Here is an 18,301-nt window from a genome sequence, read left to right on the forward strand (position 1 = left end):
ACGTTTTAAAAATGTCGTCATATTAGCCAAATGTCCTATCAAACACATTACTAACGATATTTAGCGACGTTTTGGAAAAACGCTGTCATATATTTTTTTAAAAATATGACCGTTAGTAAGTAGGGTTTAAGAGGCGTTTGTAAAAACGCCGTCATATCCACCTTTTTTTTTTTTTTAAATTGTGCTAATTTTATTTGATTGAACTAAAAAAATACCTGTAATGAAGCATTAATTCACTTTCTCATTCAATTAATATCCAATCACCATTATCCACAAAATTAACATATCCAAAATCCAAAAATCATGTTTTAACATTAACCACAAACTAACATATATCAAAAAATCATGTCTTAACATTAACCATAAATTAACATGTATCCAAAAATCATGTCTTAGCATTAAAGTTATAGTCTTCACTGGTCTACATGCCTGCATCAGAACATAAACTACAATCAGATTCACCAAAATAAACACAATTAAAGAATTTGTACCCAATACTTATAAAAAGTACTTAAAACTTGAAGAAGCACTAACAAGAAGATTTTATCACATACCAAGAAGCACTAAATACATATAAAGAAAAAGGCATACCCAAAGACAATACAGACACATATCAAAATCATGTAAAATTAAATAAATAATGCTCTCATAGCATAAACAAATTTAGAGGCCATTTGATCTAACTCCCACTTATCAAATTAGGCAAGACTTCTGAAGGATCTTTAACATATTTTTTTTTTAGAATGGGTATCCCGATATCCTGTAACGAGCCAAAATGACAAAGTTGCTAATAAACACTATATTAAAGAGCATGAGATGTTGAACTCTTTTTATTTTATTCCATGGTGTAAGATGCCAAAGAGCTTTGGTGGTTAAGCAGGAGATTATAGAGGCCCCCCTGCTTGGGTTCAAGTCCCCATCTTCACATACACTGCGACTGTTTATCCACACCTGCATTACAATGTTCTAAAACAAACATTCAGTTTGAGCCCTGGAATTCACATACTTGTAAAGCCAGCAAGCTGTGGGGTAGTCAATTCCCATTATTCCTAGACAAGGTCCAACCCCATTCACGAAGCGCATGCTAACAATCTCAGCAAGAGCACACAAAATCGTCTACAGACCAATGAATTTTAGGAAGGAAATCAAAAACTAAAAACAAAAAACAAAGACGATAACAAGTAGATGAGTCGAGAAATATAAGATCGAGAATAGAAACTTCAAGTAACTAGGATTAAATAAAATAAGCAATAGTAGCATAATGGGATTGTGGATCGATTCATAGGATCACATGATCATACTTTTCAAAGTGTTTTTGTGATTTTCTACATATCTTTCCAAATCGTTACACCTTCTACCTCAAATAACAATAATAAATAAAGCTTGTAACTTATAAGCATTGTGAATGAATCAACTAAGATTTGGTTTCATTTAGATTTTGCAACAAAATCCTACAAAGTTGAGGAGGTGACCGTTAAGGACAATGTTGCATTGAGTGCTCTGATGAGGTGTCTCCTATTTTGAAATGTATGCTTTTAATCTTTTTCAAATTTGCTTTTTATTTTTATTTGAATTTTTTGGTAATTTGACTCCAAATGTTTCATAGCAGTTGAATCCACCTCTATATTTATCAACCCAAGCTTTTAAATCTCACCAAGCAAGCATCTAACAAAAAGAAGAGAAAGCAAATAAACTTTAATTAAAGGAAACACAATGACATGAATTGGTTGCAATTCTAAATTTAAATATGGATTAGTCAGTGAATATGCCTACGTAGAAATACATGAATGTAAGAAAGTATGTGACAATTTCAAAAGGATTTGCATTAAATAGTAGATAACTATTCAAATTAAGTTCAAAACCTGCCCTAATTCAGTAGCTGATGGTAACTATTCAAAGATTGGGTGAAGTTTGTCAACTGGTCATGGAAAATAAATTATGCTTTCTTAGTTGTCTTATAGATAACCAATGAAGCGGAAAATGGTGACCAGTAACAAAGAAGATGAAGGGGGAGGGGGTAGCAGAAGAACATAGCAACAGGGGAAGCATTCAAAATATCCAGTTATGATAAATACATGCAAGAAAATATATATTTTGCAGATCCATATTATTTAATCTTACCCTTAACTCTACCCGAGAAAGATAAGGTCTATTCTCGGCATCGTGAGAAAATCGCACTTTTCCCCTGTTTCTCCCCAGATTTGCTCCACTCTTTACTAACAATAGGATGATTCCACATCTTTTCCATGTCTTCTGGAGAAGCTCTAGAGTCCCAAGTTGTGTTAGCAGCACCTACTCCCTCATGTAAAAAACACACACACATACATCACATCACATACGAACTCCACAACTATTAAAACTCTTCTAGAGCGCTTTTTTTTTTAAAATTCTCAATCTCGAACCAAATTAGGTTTCACAAATTTAAATTTCAACCCTAATAAATAAGAAAGAGGCAATCAAACCCAACCCACTGTCCCCCTAATAAATAAGAAAGAGGCAATCTGAGGGTACATAATTGATAGTTTTTACCAAGAATGAATATCAACCTATGAAGTAAAATCATAGAATGGTTTATTTCATTCAAACAAGTGTCGAGAAGGAAAGATAAAATAAAATCAGTCAATCACTGTCACTAGCATTCAATATGAGCTATTGATGGCATTCAGTTAAAAGATTTTCTTTAGCAGTCACAATATTAATTCTTCAAATCTGTAGAGAGGGCCAAAAAAAATTCAGATTGAATATGATATGTAAACTAGAAGAAAGGAACATACAGTCTGTATTGGTTCCACAAGCACCTCCCATGACTCATTCAAGTCTTCAAACAAAGAAGCTTCATTAACCTATGGCAAAATTAGTTCAACAAAAAAGTCAAATAATAAAAGGGAAGTAAACAATGGCAAGGGCAATGGAGAATGCTGCCTGATAAAAGTCAAATAGCAAATGCTAATTTCATCATATTAATAATATCAGAGTAATAATGTGTGACATAATATTTTCATAAGAAAACAACCTATAATAAGCAGATAATTACTACTACACCTTTACCGTTGACAAGGTGAAAAGTAGTTAGTAATTATGCAGCAATGTTTTTCAATTTAACTTTTTACCTGCAGCTTTGATATTCCCTGTAATGCACTTCTGTACGCAAGAAGAGAATGCCCTAAACCTTCACCCATATTCCTCAGAACTGTTGAATCAGTTAAGTCACGCTGCACATAACGTACAAAAATAAATATTCACTTCCAAAACAGAAAGCATGTCTCACTGTATCACCACCACTAAAATTAGATGAGAAAAATTCTAACAACTAGCAAAATCTGGAGCAGTGGTTCAAATGTTCTGTAAATTTCATTAAAAAATATCCCTAAATAATCATTATGTTTTTAAAAAATATTATTAGACCAGTGGTTCAAATTATCACATTGATAATCTGGAGCAGCAACTAACCTACAACACATGGTTAAATTATGAAAGCATTTGCTAAAAACAATAAGGAGCAAGGACTGGATGTAAAAAATTGGAAAGAGAGTCCACTAATGAGTAACTAATAGATAATAAAGACTACCGACTTCTCTAGCTTTGATACATAGAGCAGCCGCGGTAGTGGATGGTTGGTCTCTACAAGTCAACAAAGAACAGAGAGCATATCAAAAGGAGCCATTAAAATGTGGTTGCAGATTGCTAACTTAACACGTGTAGATAAAATTTCTAGGAATTATTCTGGCCTGCAAAAAATTATAGAGAAATCTAATAAAAACTGAAGTGAGAAGAAATTTCGAGCATGGAACAGACACCTGAGTCACATAGGGATTGAAACTTAATCCAAGAGATTTCACAAACTCCTCTGCAATTTGAGGCCACTTAATTTCATGGTATGCAACGAGATGTGCATTGTAATTTCCAACTGCACCAGCAAACTTCCCCATTATCTCAACTTGAGAAATATCCAGCCTTTCCCTGCTTAATCTGACAGCAAAAATTGCAATTTCCTTTCCAAGGGTGGTAGGTGAAGCTGGCTACAAAATAATAAACCAAATGAGTGATCTATTGATGACTCTATTAGCTCTAAAACCATTGTTCAAACACAATTGCATGCACCACCATATGCCAGGCAGGTTAAGTATACAACTTTACTCAACAAAGCATATACCCCAACAATTTGAGTTGAAGTAAATAAACCATTTTCCTCCAATCAGTTGTAATTTTTCCATCAACTCCACTTCTTCCTTTTAGTCATCATATTTAGTTATTTTTAAGTGATTATGCATATTCTCGATGATCCAATGTATGAAGGGTACTAATCAGATGGAGCAGTCTCTCTCTCATGAATTGCAGTGCAACATCTATATATCTATTATTTTTTAAAATAAAAAATTCATCTACCTACCCATGAGTGCGAGAAAACATGGGAACATGAGCATTAGCTTTAGCCATGTCACAAACTGCCTTAATTACCTCATCCATGACTGGAAATATGACAGTGTTCAAAGCTTCTTTCAGCATCAATGCATGGGCAAGATTGTTAATGTCCTCGGATGTGCAGGCAAAATGAAAAAATTCAAGCACCTACAATGAAGAGAAGGTTAGCTACTCAAAATATTTCAAATAGCAACAGTAATAATGAAAGACACTGCAACTTAAAGACTGGCTACAGTAACAATTCAATTATGTCAAATACACTAAGGCAGTCATTATACTATCTTAAGCAACTGAAAGAGAACAGGTTAACTGTTAAAAAATTTTGCATTAGCAAAATTAACATCATGATAGGCATCACAACACAACACTAGCAGTTGAATTATGTCAAATAAATGTACTAAAGCTGGTCATTTTAGTATCGAAGAAACTGGAGGACAAGTTCAAACCTTCGCAATCTCTGGATGTGATTGGCATTTCTGTTTCAAGAAGTATTCCACTGCTTTCACATCATGGTTTGTCACTTTCTCTATATTTTTAACTTCCAAGGCATCACTTATGGTAAATCCATCAATCAATCCTTGCAAGTAAGACAGTGCTTCCCCACTGAAGCTTGGAACCTCAGTAACTTCAGGAATTTGTGAAAGCTTTAAGAACCATCTGATCTGAATGAGGGCTTTAATTGTTAAGAAACAAACCTTTCAATTTACCTTTGTATTGTTTTCCTCTCTTTTCTTTTGTTTTTCTCTTTTAACTTCTAATTTTATTCATAAACATAAAGCATCAAAAGAAGGTAGAACTACTTACCATTAATTTTGATGTACTTTTATACCATTTTCTGTTTGTGTAATTACTGTGCAGAGGGAGAAAAAAAAATTCACAAGTAAAACTTGACAACCAAAAAGAAAATCAAGTGATTGCTTTGATCATAACAAAATAACACATATTTTATACATCGTATAATTCATAAATAGACAAATTAAATTGCATGTATATATGCAGATCTTAAAAGCAAAGAAAGAAAAAATCAAATAGAGACAAACTAAAATGAATCATCAATCATCACCTAATAGTGATTTGAGCAGAACAATAAGCAAAACTAGAAACGAAGAAGATACTGATTTCAGCAAAAAGTGGAAACAAAGCACAGAAGAAGAGATTCACGGAGCTGAAGAAACATCTGAGAAGACGAAGAGTTCCAAACAGAGCACAGAAGAAATATCTAACCTCTGATCGAAGAAGACGAAGATCACGGATCTGAAGAAGAGTTCCAAATCACGGTGCTCAAAATCGAACTTCGAAATCGCAATCGCTTTGTGCTCAACAAGACGAATCACCGAGCTAAAGAAGAATCACTGAATCGAGAGAGAACAGCTTCATATTGATTCGATCCCCTGAGAGAAAGAGAGTGAGGGAGAGATTCGAACTTCATATGTAGACGGCGGTGCTCAAAATAGGTTTTCAAAATAAAGGTTTGGAGAGACGGGATAGGGTTTGAGGGGAAGAGGATTTGGAGGCGCTTTTCAAACGTCTCCTAGTCACCAAACGGTACCGTTTTAATTAATAACAATTGCGACGTTTAAAAAACACCGTTAATTTTGAAAAAAAAGTGACGTTTAACAAACGCCGTTAATTAAACGCCGTTAAATCTCCAAATTCTTGTAGTGTAACATTATATTAATACATAAACGAATGCAATTTATGTTATATTTTCAATTTAATATCACCATATAAATAATCTAATCACTCTCACTTAATTTGGATCGAACATGACCTTAATATCAGGGGATTGTTACTCACACCCACATTTTCCCTCTTATTCCACTTTTATTTTATTATCCAAATTTAACTTTTGAACTTCAATTATTTTTTATGCCAAATCAGTTGATACGCTCTTCCCCCTAACATGTTTTGAATGGGAATATTCTCCTGTGCAGTGGTTGCATACTGAAAATAAATTTACACACATAAAATAAACATATAATATTTATATATCTACAAGTGAAACGGATAATTTAGCAAAGTGTTAAAAACTCATAATTTAAACTCTTAAATTCACTCAAAGTGTTGTTTTGTTGTTTTATATTTTGTTTTTTTATTAAATTTAATTTATTTATTTTTTAAATAACTATCATATTTAGGCCAAGTTTGGCATCCTCCAAAAAATCTTAAAAGTCAAAAAGTCACTATCCTATTTAAGTCACATCATCTTATTTAAGTCACATCACCTCTCTAACACATCACTTCAAACCCAACCCAAATCCAACCCGTATTTCATAAAAAGTCAAAAAGTGCACTTATTTAATCTTCCCAAACTTGGCCTTAGTTTAACATGAGTTGTTCTAACTATATAAAAAGCAGATATAAGTGGTGGGACCTAATAAGCTAACATAGTAATTGTGTGAGTAATTTTCTGACCACACTGCCCGTTTAGTAATCAGCTAGAGAGCACCGGCAGAATAGATGGTTTCAGTTAACCTGTAACAGAAAGAATAGGCTCCGGCGGTAGCTCTTCCACCCGGGGGCACTCCGACGATCAAGTCAGTATATCTCTCAAAGATAATCAAGTGCTAAACTCACTGCTCAAAGCATAAAATTACGTACCTTAGACCCACAGGGGTGCCTCTCTTTTATAGTTTACTTAATCCTAGTCCCACTAGAAGCCTCACTTCTATGGAATCAAAGCATAAAATTGCGTACCTTAGACCCACGGGGGTGCCTCTCTTTTATAGTTTACTTAATCCTAGTCCCACTAGAAGCCTCACTTCTATGGACTCCAATTCAGTACTTACTTTGGACTCCTCAAGAGATAAAGATAAACTCTCTAAGAGCTTTATCCTTATCTTGGCTAAATCTCCTCTTTATTCTAAGACTCTTGTCCCTTATCTTTTATCCTCTTATCTCGGATTTCGATATCTTAGGGGATAACCTCAACATTGCCGAGATCACCTCGGCGTCACGACCAGGACACGTGGCACATCGGCTGACGCATCGGCGTCACCTTGCCACGTGTTGGTACTCAGAAAATATATCCCCACAACTGTCCCCTAGGTTCTATTATCTCGGCATTCTGAGGTGATGGAACCTATATCATTCCGTTTTTCCAGTACGTCAATTTTCAGTATCTCAGCCGAGATCATTATTTTGGCCGATATCCTTATATTGAAGAACAAGAACTTCAAGAATCCTTCCACGCGTATGAGCTGTCATACACCATAATTCAACCGTTTTTAACCACGCGTTTCTTTCTTACTGGTTCGTGCTTGTGACGCGTCTGTAACCCGTCTCTTTCTCACGTGCGCCGTTTGACGTATGCGTTCTTCTAGGCGTATTGATTATTTTTTGCCGCCGTTTTCATTTTTGACAAAAACCTTTCCCCCTTTCTTCATTTTTCCACTTTTGCATCTGATTTCTCTTTGCTTTTTCTCTCTCTAAACTCTTTCTTTCGAATCCGCCATTGCTCAAGCTCCAAGCTCTGCAGTTGTCTTCATTTCGTCTTTCTGGTGAAGCTTTCGCTACTCTGTTACTCCTGCAACCATCATCGGACTTCGGCAATCTTTATACCGGCTTCACTCTTTTCTGGTAAGCTACTGTTCCTTTCGTTTTCAATTCTGTTGATATTCTTCATTACTTGTTGCCTTCACTGCATCTGTTGAAACTTTTAATTTGCGATTCATACACCTGAATGTGTCCTTTCCATGATTTTGCCTTTGCCCATATCTTGAACACACGCATTGTTTCACTACTTCCCTGTATCTTTGTCACTAATCTTGGCCCTGTATTTCTTGTATTATTTATGCTCTTGATAAACCATCTCTGTTCTTGATTTTGAAATTCCATTCTTGCTTTCTGCTTTTTGTGTCTTTTTCAGATCTGTGCCTTTGATCTTCATCTTCATAGTTTTAGGTTTGGGATTTGTTTGTAGAACCCACGATTTAGGGCAAAACTGAAACATTCCTTACAAATTTCTGTACCAGCCCAAACCTAGGTTTTTGCCGAGGTCCCATCAATAAGAAATATCTTCTTTCTAAATTTCAACCCTTCTAATTCAGGCCGATATCATGGGTATGTGGAGGCATAGGGTTGATACCCCGACCAAACTTGAATACTTTAGGCAAGAGTTCTCCATCCCTGCCGATGTCCATCTGAGGCTGGTTGGGGATGATGACTCCATTATGGATACAGAAAACTCCATGCCCTTTCCCATTGTAGCTTTTACTGAGTGTGGACTCCAGTTCCCACTCAACATCCTTTTTCGCAAGATTCTTCACTATTATAAGTTGAACCCCATGTAACTGGCAATCAATTCCTATAGAATGATCTTTGGTGTCATAGCCTTAGCTAAACAGGAAAACGCTAGGATCACCCTAGCCGATATCCAGTATTGCTATACCATGTGTGCCCTTAATTTGAAAGAAAAAGGCTACATTTATTACCTTAAGCCGAGGTCTACAAAATTCAAAATCGTAGCCGACCTCCCAGACTCCAACAAGGGGGCTGGAGGTGACTATCTCATTACCTCGGGAAATTGGATCCATCTCTACCCTCTTCCCCGATCAGTTTTAGAGGGCAATGGTAAGAGCCCAGTATTCATCTTTGCTTGTTTTCTTTCGAAGTCTTAAATACTTTGTCTGTTTCTGACGTCTGTTCTTCTTGCAGCTGTTTGTCAGCCACCGAAAAATTTTCGGCAATCCTTTGTCCCCTGCAAGGACTTGAAGAAACTTCTGGACTTGCCAGTCCATAAAAGGAAAGCGCCTTTGCTTCTCAATTTTATTCCATCATACAAGTCAACTTTGCCCGACGTTCCCAAAAAGAAGAAGAAAAGCCTTTCTCCACCCTCTGCTACAACTCCATTGATTGTATCCACATCACGAACAGATCAAGGATCAACATCTGATCCAGCTAATCAGCCATCAACCTCGGCTCCATACTTGGTCCCGATATCAGAATGAAAACGTCGGCGACGACTTGTCCTTACTGCCGAGATGGGCCGACCAAAACCAGTTGCAAAAGATTTTCTGGCCAGCATTCCATCATCTGTTGACGATCAACCTGCACAAATCCTTCCTCCACCGAAGCCAAAAAGAATAAAAAAAGGCTCAACCAAAGGCCAAGGTAGCTCAGGTTGAGTCTGAAGACACTCTGCCTATTTCAAAGTTGGCCGAGAGTGATAAATCTTAGCCTTCCTCTGGGAAAAGGCGTTCTGAGTCTCAACCACCAGAATCCCAACAACCAAAAAAAGCCAAGGTCTTCTTCTGCAACAACTTCGAAATCAAAAAAGCCCGATGCCCCCTGGGCCCCCACAATTACTTTGGAAGACAAGCCTGTCATGGCAAGTGATAGTGTCGATGATATAAACGTCAACGTCACACTCAGTACCGCTCTGCTTCTTCCAGGCGATCTGGAGCGAAACGCCCAGTATAGTGAGTACGAGAACTATGCTCTAATGCTTCAGCACTCCGTTCAGGTAAATGTCTTCCTTTTGGTAATTTTTTTCTTTCTTTCTCTTTATCTCATACTTTGAATATTCTCTAATACCTCTGTTTTCTTTCAGGCCATTCAACATGCCCACTCTTTCTCAATGCAGTCTTTTGAGAATCGGGAGAGGCTTGTCGAGATGAAGAGGGAGTTCTCTTCCCTCCGAAAGACTAACAAAGGCTTACAATCAAACATGAAAAAATTAGAGGACCAAGCCGAGGCTGCAATCAAAGCTCAGAGCAATGCTGAAGAGAAGGCTGAGGCTGCTGAGGCTATCAAAAAAGTGACTGAATCTCAGAAAAGAGAAGCCGAGAAAAGAATAGCCCAGGTCGAAAAGGAGCTTCAGGAGGCCCTGGCCACTAAGGACGCTGAAATAAAAGAAGCTGATGAAAAGGCGTATACTCAAGGCATGGCCGATGTTACTGAGGCCTATGAACTTCAAGTGAAGCAGGCATGCAACAAGGGTTTTACCTTTGGTTGGATGTCTCTTCTGAAAAAACTCAATGTTCCTGAAGACTCACCATTGAGGAAAGCCGATGCCATCCCTCTTCCATTCCCTCCAGCTCAATCTTCAAGTCAAGACATCGGCGAATCTGAGTCTGAAGATGGTGATGAGGAAGAGGACAATGACTTTGTGAGAAAAGGGAAGAAAGAAGCTACTGCGTCCAAGTCCCTTCCTTCAACTGAGCAAGTCCTGGACTTGACTCAAGATGAAGAGGGCGATGGAGTTGTCAAGGAAACTACCCCAGAGTAGGCATCCGCCGATGTTCCTGTAGCCGAAAAAAGCATTGATGAAACCCTTGCCTAGATTGATGCCGAGATCGTGGAGGAGAAGGCGGCCGAGGTAGCTCTTTCAGATCCTTCCGAGGTCCAAACCCAAGTTGCTGTTGATGCTGATGAAGCTTAATTTTCATGTTTTTCCTGTCTTGTCTTTTGTACTGTTTTGTTTTCTTAGACAATGTAAGCTTTTTCATATGGCCGATGTGCCCCTGTTTCAACTGAATGCTTAACACAGCTTTCCTTCAGTGAATGCTTGTATCTTTGTCTTCTTCTAACTGCTCTTGCATGATTATATACTTAGAATATTTTACATGTCTTATGTACTCTTCCTTCTTTGTGCAATCTTCTCGGGGTGACACACCTCGGTTATGCCACCTGACGATTTACTTCGACAAGTACTTGTCCTGTAAATTGTTTATAAATTTCAACAAGGATAAACATATACTAGTTTAATCTTAACTTTGTAAACTTTTCTTAAGTTATAACAAGTGCCAAACAGTGATCTACTTGTAAATTGCTATAAATTTCCACAAGTGTTAAATAATATATGTCGGCTTAACTTCAACTTGTAAATTGCTACAAATTTCAACAAGTGAAGATAAACACTTATCTCGGCTTAACTTCAACTTGTAAATTGCTATAAATTTCAACAAGCGTTAAGCATTACTTCGGTTTAACTTCAACTTGTAAATTGCTATAAATTTTAACAAGTGAAGATAAACAATTATCTCGGTTTAACTTCAACTTGTAAATTGCTATAAATTTTAACAAGTGAAGATAAATAATTATATTGGCTTAACTTCAACTTGTAAATTGTTACAAATTTCAACAAGCGTTAAGCATTACTTCGGTTTAACTTTAACTTGTAAATTGCTACAAATTTCAACAAGTGAAGATAAATAATTATTTTGGCTTAACTTCAACTTGTAAATTGTTACAAATTTCAACAAGTGTTAAGCATTACTTCGGTTTAACTTCAACTTGTAAATTGCTACAAATTTCAACAAGTGAAGATAAACAATTATCTCGGCTTAACTTCAACTTGTAAATTGCTTACAAATTTCAACAAGCGTTAAGCATTACTTCGGTTTAACTTCAACTTGTAAATTGCTACAAATTTTAACAAGTGAAGATAAACAATTATCTCGGCTTAACTTCAACTTGTAAATTGCTATAAACTTCAACAAGCGTTAAGCATTTTTGTCTTCTCTCTGCCCCCAATGTGAACCTGAGTTCCACTTGGGTTCTCATTATTCAGAAACAACATTATGCATCTTTTATTAATTCACAAGTCTTTGGAGAACTCTGCTAAAATTTTATTGATGACGTCGGTAAAAAATAACAAGGAACATCTAATAATAGAAAATTTTCAAATTACAAGTGTTCCAGGGTCTTGGCAATGCTTTGCCCTCATTATCTTCATGCCGGTATGCTCCATTGCCTAATACCGAAGTGATTCTGTAGGGTCCTTCCCAGTTTGGGCCAAGCTTGCCCTCTTTGGGGTCCTTCTTGTTGCTAACAACTTTTCTCAGAACTAGGTTGCCGACCTGAAAATCCCTTGGATTGACCTTCTTATTGTAAGCTCTAGCAAGCTGCTGCTGGTACGCTGCGAGCTGAATTGTAGCTTTCTCCCTTCTTTCTTCTAAGAGATCCAGATCTCGGGCTAGAAGTATGTCATTAGTCCCATTCTCTACTCCCTGGGTTCTGATCCCTGGGATGCCGATCTCTAGTGGGATGACTGCTTCTGTGCCGTAGGCCATGGCAAAAGGGGTTTCCCCTGTTGATCTTCTCAGCGTAGTCCGATATGCCCAGAGTACATTGGGCAACTCGTCTACCCACTTTCCTTTTGCTGCCTGCAGTCTCTTCTTTATCCCATCCAAAATTACTTTGTTGGATGCTTTTGCTTGCCCATTGCTTTGGGGAAAACTTGATGTTGAAAAGTAATTCTTTATCTTGAATTTCGCACAGAAGTTCTTGATGAGTTTGCTGTCAAACTGCGTTCCGTTGTTAGCAACTGTTGCTCTTGGAATGCCAAAAATTGTGTACCTTAGACCCACGGGGGTGCCTCTCTTTTATATTTTACTTAATCCTAGTCCCACTAGAAGCCTCACTTCTATGGACTCCAATTCAGTACTTACTTTGAACTCCTCAAGAGATAAAGATAAACTCTCTAAGAGCTTTATCCTTATCTTGGCTAAATCTCCTCTTTATTCTAGGACTCTTGTCCTTTATCTTTTATCCTCTTATCTCGGATTCCGATATCTTAGGGAATAACCTCGGCCTTGTCGAGATCACCTCAGCGTCATGACCACGACACGTGGCACCTCAACTGACACATCGGCGTCGCCTTGCCACGTGTTGGTACTTAGAAAATATATCCCCACAGTAATGACAATTCATATATAAAATTAAATTTAATATAAAAATATGATTATTATAAAATTATTATTTAAAAAAAAAGAAAAGAAAAAACTTGATTTGGTGGTGTGACAATCACCTCACTATCTCTAGCACCGAGTAATTATTAATGTAATAATAATATTACATTACAGTATTATTTTTCAATCAATAATTTTATTTTGCAATAATGGCCATAATATTGTTAAATTAATAAAAATATTTGTCTACTTAATTTATTTATAATTTTTTATTGAGATAACATGACATAAAATAGTGTCACTTTTATTAGCAGTATGTTTTGAATAAAGTTGTAGATACTAATTGATATATAAATTAATTAATATATCAATTGATATGTATATTAAGACCACTCTACTTTGGGGTCCATAGTTTAAGGCGTAACTAAATACCTTCCGTCAACTTGTTAATTGTCACCATTCTTTTTTTCTTTTTCGGGCGCAGTGAAAGCAAAAACTAGGGGTGTCCGCGGTTCGGTTTGGGACGGTTTGCGGTTCGGTTTGAACTCGCCCGCATCTATGCGGTTTGAGGAAAAGTCAACCCGCAACCGCCCGCAATGCAGTTTGCGGTTTGTGCGGATAGGGTTCGCGGATGTGCAGGCCGTTGCGGGCGGTTTGCGGATTGAACTTTTTTTCAAAAATTATTTTTAAACCCTTTTTTTTCCTCCCATTTTGTTTTACTATTACTTAGCTTCTTCAAAACCAAGAAGACGTAAAAAATTCCATGAAACATTATCTGCATATGGTGGCAAATATCACCAACAAAAAAAAAACAAACAAACTAGAGATAGTAGAGAACAAGCAAGCATGCTCAGAGTTCAAGACAAATTTCTGAAATGGTTCAAGGATTTGATATCCAGATTAGCAGTAACAACCATGTTTAAATTACAACTAAGAGAATTAACACAATAACACACTAACGAATGATTCCTAGAGAATACTATTTTGTTGTTCAATTACAAGGACCAATGCAGTTAAAGCTGAGAGAATACCCACAAGGCACTAAGAACCCGTGTCACCAAAGTGCTCATCCAATCCAATTGATTCAATACACAGATTCAAAATTCAAAAATCAAAAATCAATGCAGATTCAATTCACAGATTAAATCAAATCCGATACAGAGATTCAATACACAGATTCAAAAATCAAAAATCAATGCAGATTCAATTCACAGATTAAATCAAATCCAATACATAGATTCAATTCAAAGATCAAAAATTAAATCAAAAAATTCAATGCAGATTCAAAAATTAAATCCAATTTCAATTTCAATACATAGACAGATTTAAATCAAAAAATCTGTTGCTACAAATTTAAAAATTAACAAAAAATAGATTGGTTCAATACACAGACACATACATTAAACAAAAAAACAGATCTGATATGTTGTAAAACACACAAAAAAATCTGTTGCTTACAAAAAAACACATACAAAAAATCTGTTTCAATACACAGACACATACATTAAACAGATCTGTTGCTTACAAAAAAAATAAAATTAACAGACCTGATATGTTGCAAAATAAATCAAAGATCGGCGAGAGAGAGAGAGAGAGAGAGAGAGAGAGAGAGAGAGAGGCTTACCTGTGAGTCGATCGGGGCGAGAGACAGAGATGAGACTAATCTGATGAGATGAGAGAGTGAGGAAGACAGATTAGATCAGAGAGATAGGGTTCAAGATCTGATGAGATTAGATCATATCTGATATATATATATATATATATATATAACAAAAAAAAATCAACCATCGGACCGAGAGAGAGAGAGACAGAGATTGAGAGAGAGAGTTTACCTGTGAGTAGATCGGCGGTGCGATGAGATGAACAACGAGAGAGTGAGAGAATGATTAGTGCAGAGATGAACAACGAGAGAGAGAGCAGACTGAGAGAGTGAAGGAGGGAGACGATTAGATTAGGGTTTTTTTGTTTTGTTTGGTTTGGTGTATAGATGAGGTAAGTAAGTGAGATGACGATGGACATTGGACGGTTAGATTTGAAAAAAATAATAATAATAATAAAATAATTAATTAATTAATTTAATGCGGACGGGTTGGGCGGGTGCGGTTCAAACCCGCAACCCGCCCGCAACCCGAAATTTATATAAAATTCAAACCACACCCTACCCTAATGTGTTTGCGAAACCGCCCACATGCGTGCGGTTCAGTTCGGTCAGGGCGATTTGGGCAGGTCGGATAACCCTATGCCCAGCCCTAGCAAAAACGTGTTTGACTTCAGCTGCCATCAGCCCCTTAGCCCCATGTATAATATATATCTGCTATATACATGGTATTATGCCTAGCCCAACTAAACTAACCCTCTGTCAACTTGTTAATTGTCACCATTCTTTTTTGAAAAAAGAGGTTTAATAGGTGTGCTTTAATAGGTGGAACTTATTTTGTGATGTAATATTTTGTACTAATTTTTTTTTCTTTCTATTAATTTTATCACATCGTTAAAATTTAATTAGAACTCTAAATTTAGAGATCTGTATCATTTTTCTTTTTTTTTTTTCTTTTCTTTTTTTTTTTTTGAACTTTTTCAAGCGCAATGAAAGCAAAACCGTGTTTGACTCCAACGGCTATCATCTCCTTAGAGCATCCTCATCAAGCTCTTCAAAATTATTTTTTAGCTAATAAACTTCAAAAAATCAACTTCATCAAACTCGCTTGGAGATCGTCAAAATTTACGATAGTTACAACAACTCATTACAACAAGCGAGGCACTGTTCATCGCTACTTGTGTGTTACCGGATGTCTGCCCGAAAGTCCGGCTGGACGTCCGGCCGGTCAACGGCAAATTTTTTTCTTTTTTTAAGAATTGTTTGGGCAGTAACTTATCGATTTAATAAAAAAAGAATGACTAACAAACATAATAAGAAAATAATATTTAATAAGAATAAGTTAGAATAGAGAGAGTTTGATGTAGTAGGTGCTAAAAGGTGACTAGCTAAAATAACAAAATAGCTTTAATTTAACTAAAAATTTGAAGAGGTTGGTGTGGATGCTCTTAACCCTATGTATATATGCTATATACTTGTTTTTAGACTAATATCATAGAAAATTTTATTTTCACACACTTATTTATATCTGTATACATATTTAATAAAATATTATTTTAATGATAATTTTATTTTGAAGTAAATTGACCATAATAGATATCAAAACACACTAATAACATTAAATCAAAGTTTTTTTTGTACACATCATTTAAAAATTAATAAAAAATTCAGTGCATATCTTTTAAGTAAAAAAAAACTGAAATTATTTCTCACTTCCTCCATTGTTGCTCACTTATTCTATTGACCATTATTTGCTACCCATTGTATAATCATCTATTGCTTACAAAGCAATACTTTCATATTGCTTTACTCTCTAAGTTTATACTCTATTGATTATATCGTTTTGTCATTAGAATCCACCATAATTCTTGATTTTTGTGATGGAAGAGTTGCAAATCAATGGAAATTCAAATTCAAATAACAATATACCTGGTTACAACAAAAGCAATTATGAAAATGTAAGTTTTTCTGTTCAAAATTTTTTTCACAATTTTAATTCGATAAACCAGTGCCGAAACATGTTACTTTTTTCGGATATCCATTGCCGAAATTATTAATTCTATTCGAAAATCAAGTTTCGAATTTGGATATAAACCAAATTTAGAACTCAACTTTCGAATTTAAGAATTCATTTCGGAAACCAAGTTTTGAATTTTTTTACATGTTTCAGAAGTTAAAAATTGAATAAATCTTTTTCATTCGGATAACCAGTACCGAATAAGCAAAATTTAATTGCTTCCATTAAAAAAAATAAAAATAAAAATAAAAAGAAAGAAAGAAAGAAAGAAAGAAGAGAATTTATAAAAAAATAAGAAATAGATGGAGTTGTATGTTTTCAATGGAATTTAATACAAAACGATACTGTTTCAAGATCTATGTTGAATACGAGTTGATGCCAATTAATGACTTTTTCGATGTTGACTAGATTGTTGATTAAAAGAATCAGTTTGATATGTAAGTGGAAATCCAAGGAGGTAGTTTATTGTATAATTTGAAGATTCATGGAGCGATTTACTAAGGGATTTCTTATAAAAGATGTTATTGTGTTTTCAAGGTGGGTGGAATAAAAAATGGGTCTACACCATTGATTCTCTGTGGAACAAATGGTTTAAGTGATGTGTGTACAACGATGTTAGTTTAGGGTATGATTGGAACATGTGAGGTGTGAACTGAGAACAAAAACATAAAACCAATTTCATAAGTGTGTGCATTGAGAAATTATGTATACAGAGATAAAAGAGTGTGTGAAAATAGAATTTTCCTAACATTATGCCTAGTCGGAGAAGTTAGTTATTTTATTTAATTTAATTTTTTAATTATTCTAGTTTGATTAAAAAAATTATATTTGAAAAAATTATTTTTTTAATCGATTTGATGGTTGTAAAAAAAAAAAAGATTGAAATGATTATAGATTAAATGTGATATTTTGTCTTATTGACTATTTTAACTTATTTTATCTTATTGACTATTTTAACCAATTTTATCTTTATTGACTATTTTAGTCTAAATAACACTTCTCAAACAGGGCCTATAATTCATCATGTTAATTTATCATATTATTATTTAGGCAAATGCTAACAAGTGCCCTTTGACACTTGTTAATATTGGGAAAGTAAGAAAAAATGCATTAAAAAAGTTAAAAAAGATTATAAAATATTTTAAAATTTATAAAAAGTGTATTGAATTTAATAAATGCTTTCGATGAATGTTTTGAAAGGATTTGGGATATAAAATATTACCATTTTTTTTTTGTCTGTCAATGTTACGCAGTGCAAATTATTTTTTTTATTATTATTACAATTTTTTATTATTATTATTATTATTCAATGGCATATTTAATTTATTATTTTTTGCCAAGAAATTGCGCTCTTACATTAATTTATTTCCACATTAGAAACTGCTAAACGCCTTTCACAACCTACAATTTACAAACACAACCGTACATTTTTTTTGACACTTTCAACAGTTTGACATATTCATTTCATTTGCCATCAACTCATACAGACCGAACAAGATTAGAACCCAAGTTCACGCCGATGTCGCACTAATTCATTCCGTATTGATTTCCTCACTTCGTTCATATGTATGTCATCATCGCCCTCTGGTTCACCATTATCGTCGTCACTAACACCCGCAACATTTGGCAAGT

The 18,301-nt window shown here is 35.2% G+C and overlaps 1 protein-coding gene across 1 annotated transcript; it reads right to left on the bottom strand.

Moving 5' to 3' along the window:
- Positions 1–768: 768 nt before the first annotated feature.
- LOC114263572 (uncharacterized) lies at positions 769–8,311 on the bottom strand. The gene is made up of 8 exons (XM_082896823.1): positions 8,231–8,311; positions 4,869–5,084; positions 4,459–4,569; positions 3,798–4,019; positions 3,111–3,212; positions 2,775–2,843; positions 2,122–2,292; positions 769–1,116 (listed from the first exon to the last, which is right to left on the bottom strand). Exons 1-8 carry the CDS (start codon positions 8,309–8,311, stop codon positions 967–969), a joined length of 1,122 nt encoding a protein of 373 aa, XP_082752949.1. The 3' UTR covers positions 769–966.
- Between the last annotated feature and the right edge of the window lie 9,990 nt (positions 8,312–18,301).

The sequence above is a fragment of the Camellia sinensis genome, chromosome 12 (assembly GCF_055761805.1).
Source record: "Camellia sinensis isolate YWXY chromosome 12, ASM5576180v1, whole genome shotgun sequence".
Taxonomy (NCBI): domain Eukaryota; kingdom Viridiplantae; phylum Streptophyta; class Magnoliopsida; order Ericales; family Theaceae; genus Camellia; species Camellia sinensis.

Bases quoted from the DNA above. Each gene is read 5' to 3' on its own strand.
- LOC114263572 (XM_082896823.1), bottom strand. From the start codon at position 8,311: ATGAAGATCAAAGGCACAGATCTGAAAAAGACACAAAAAGCAGAAAGC. The intron at 2,844-3,110 runs GTAAAAAGTTAA...ATTTTGCCATAG, and splicing joins AGGGAATATCAAAGCTGCAG to GTTAATGAAGCTTCTTTGTT. The intron at 2,293-2,774 runs GTATGTTCCTTT...ATGAGGGAGTAG, and splicing joins TTGTGGAACCAATACAGACT to GTGCTGCTAACACAACTTGG.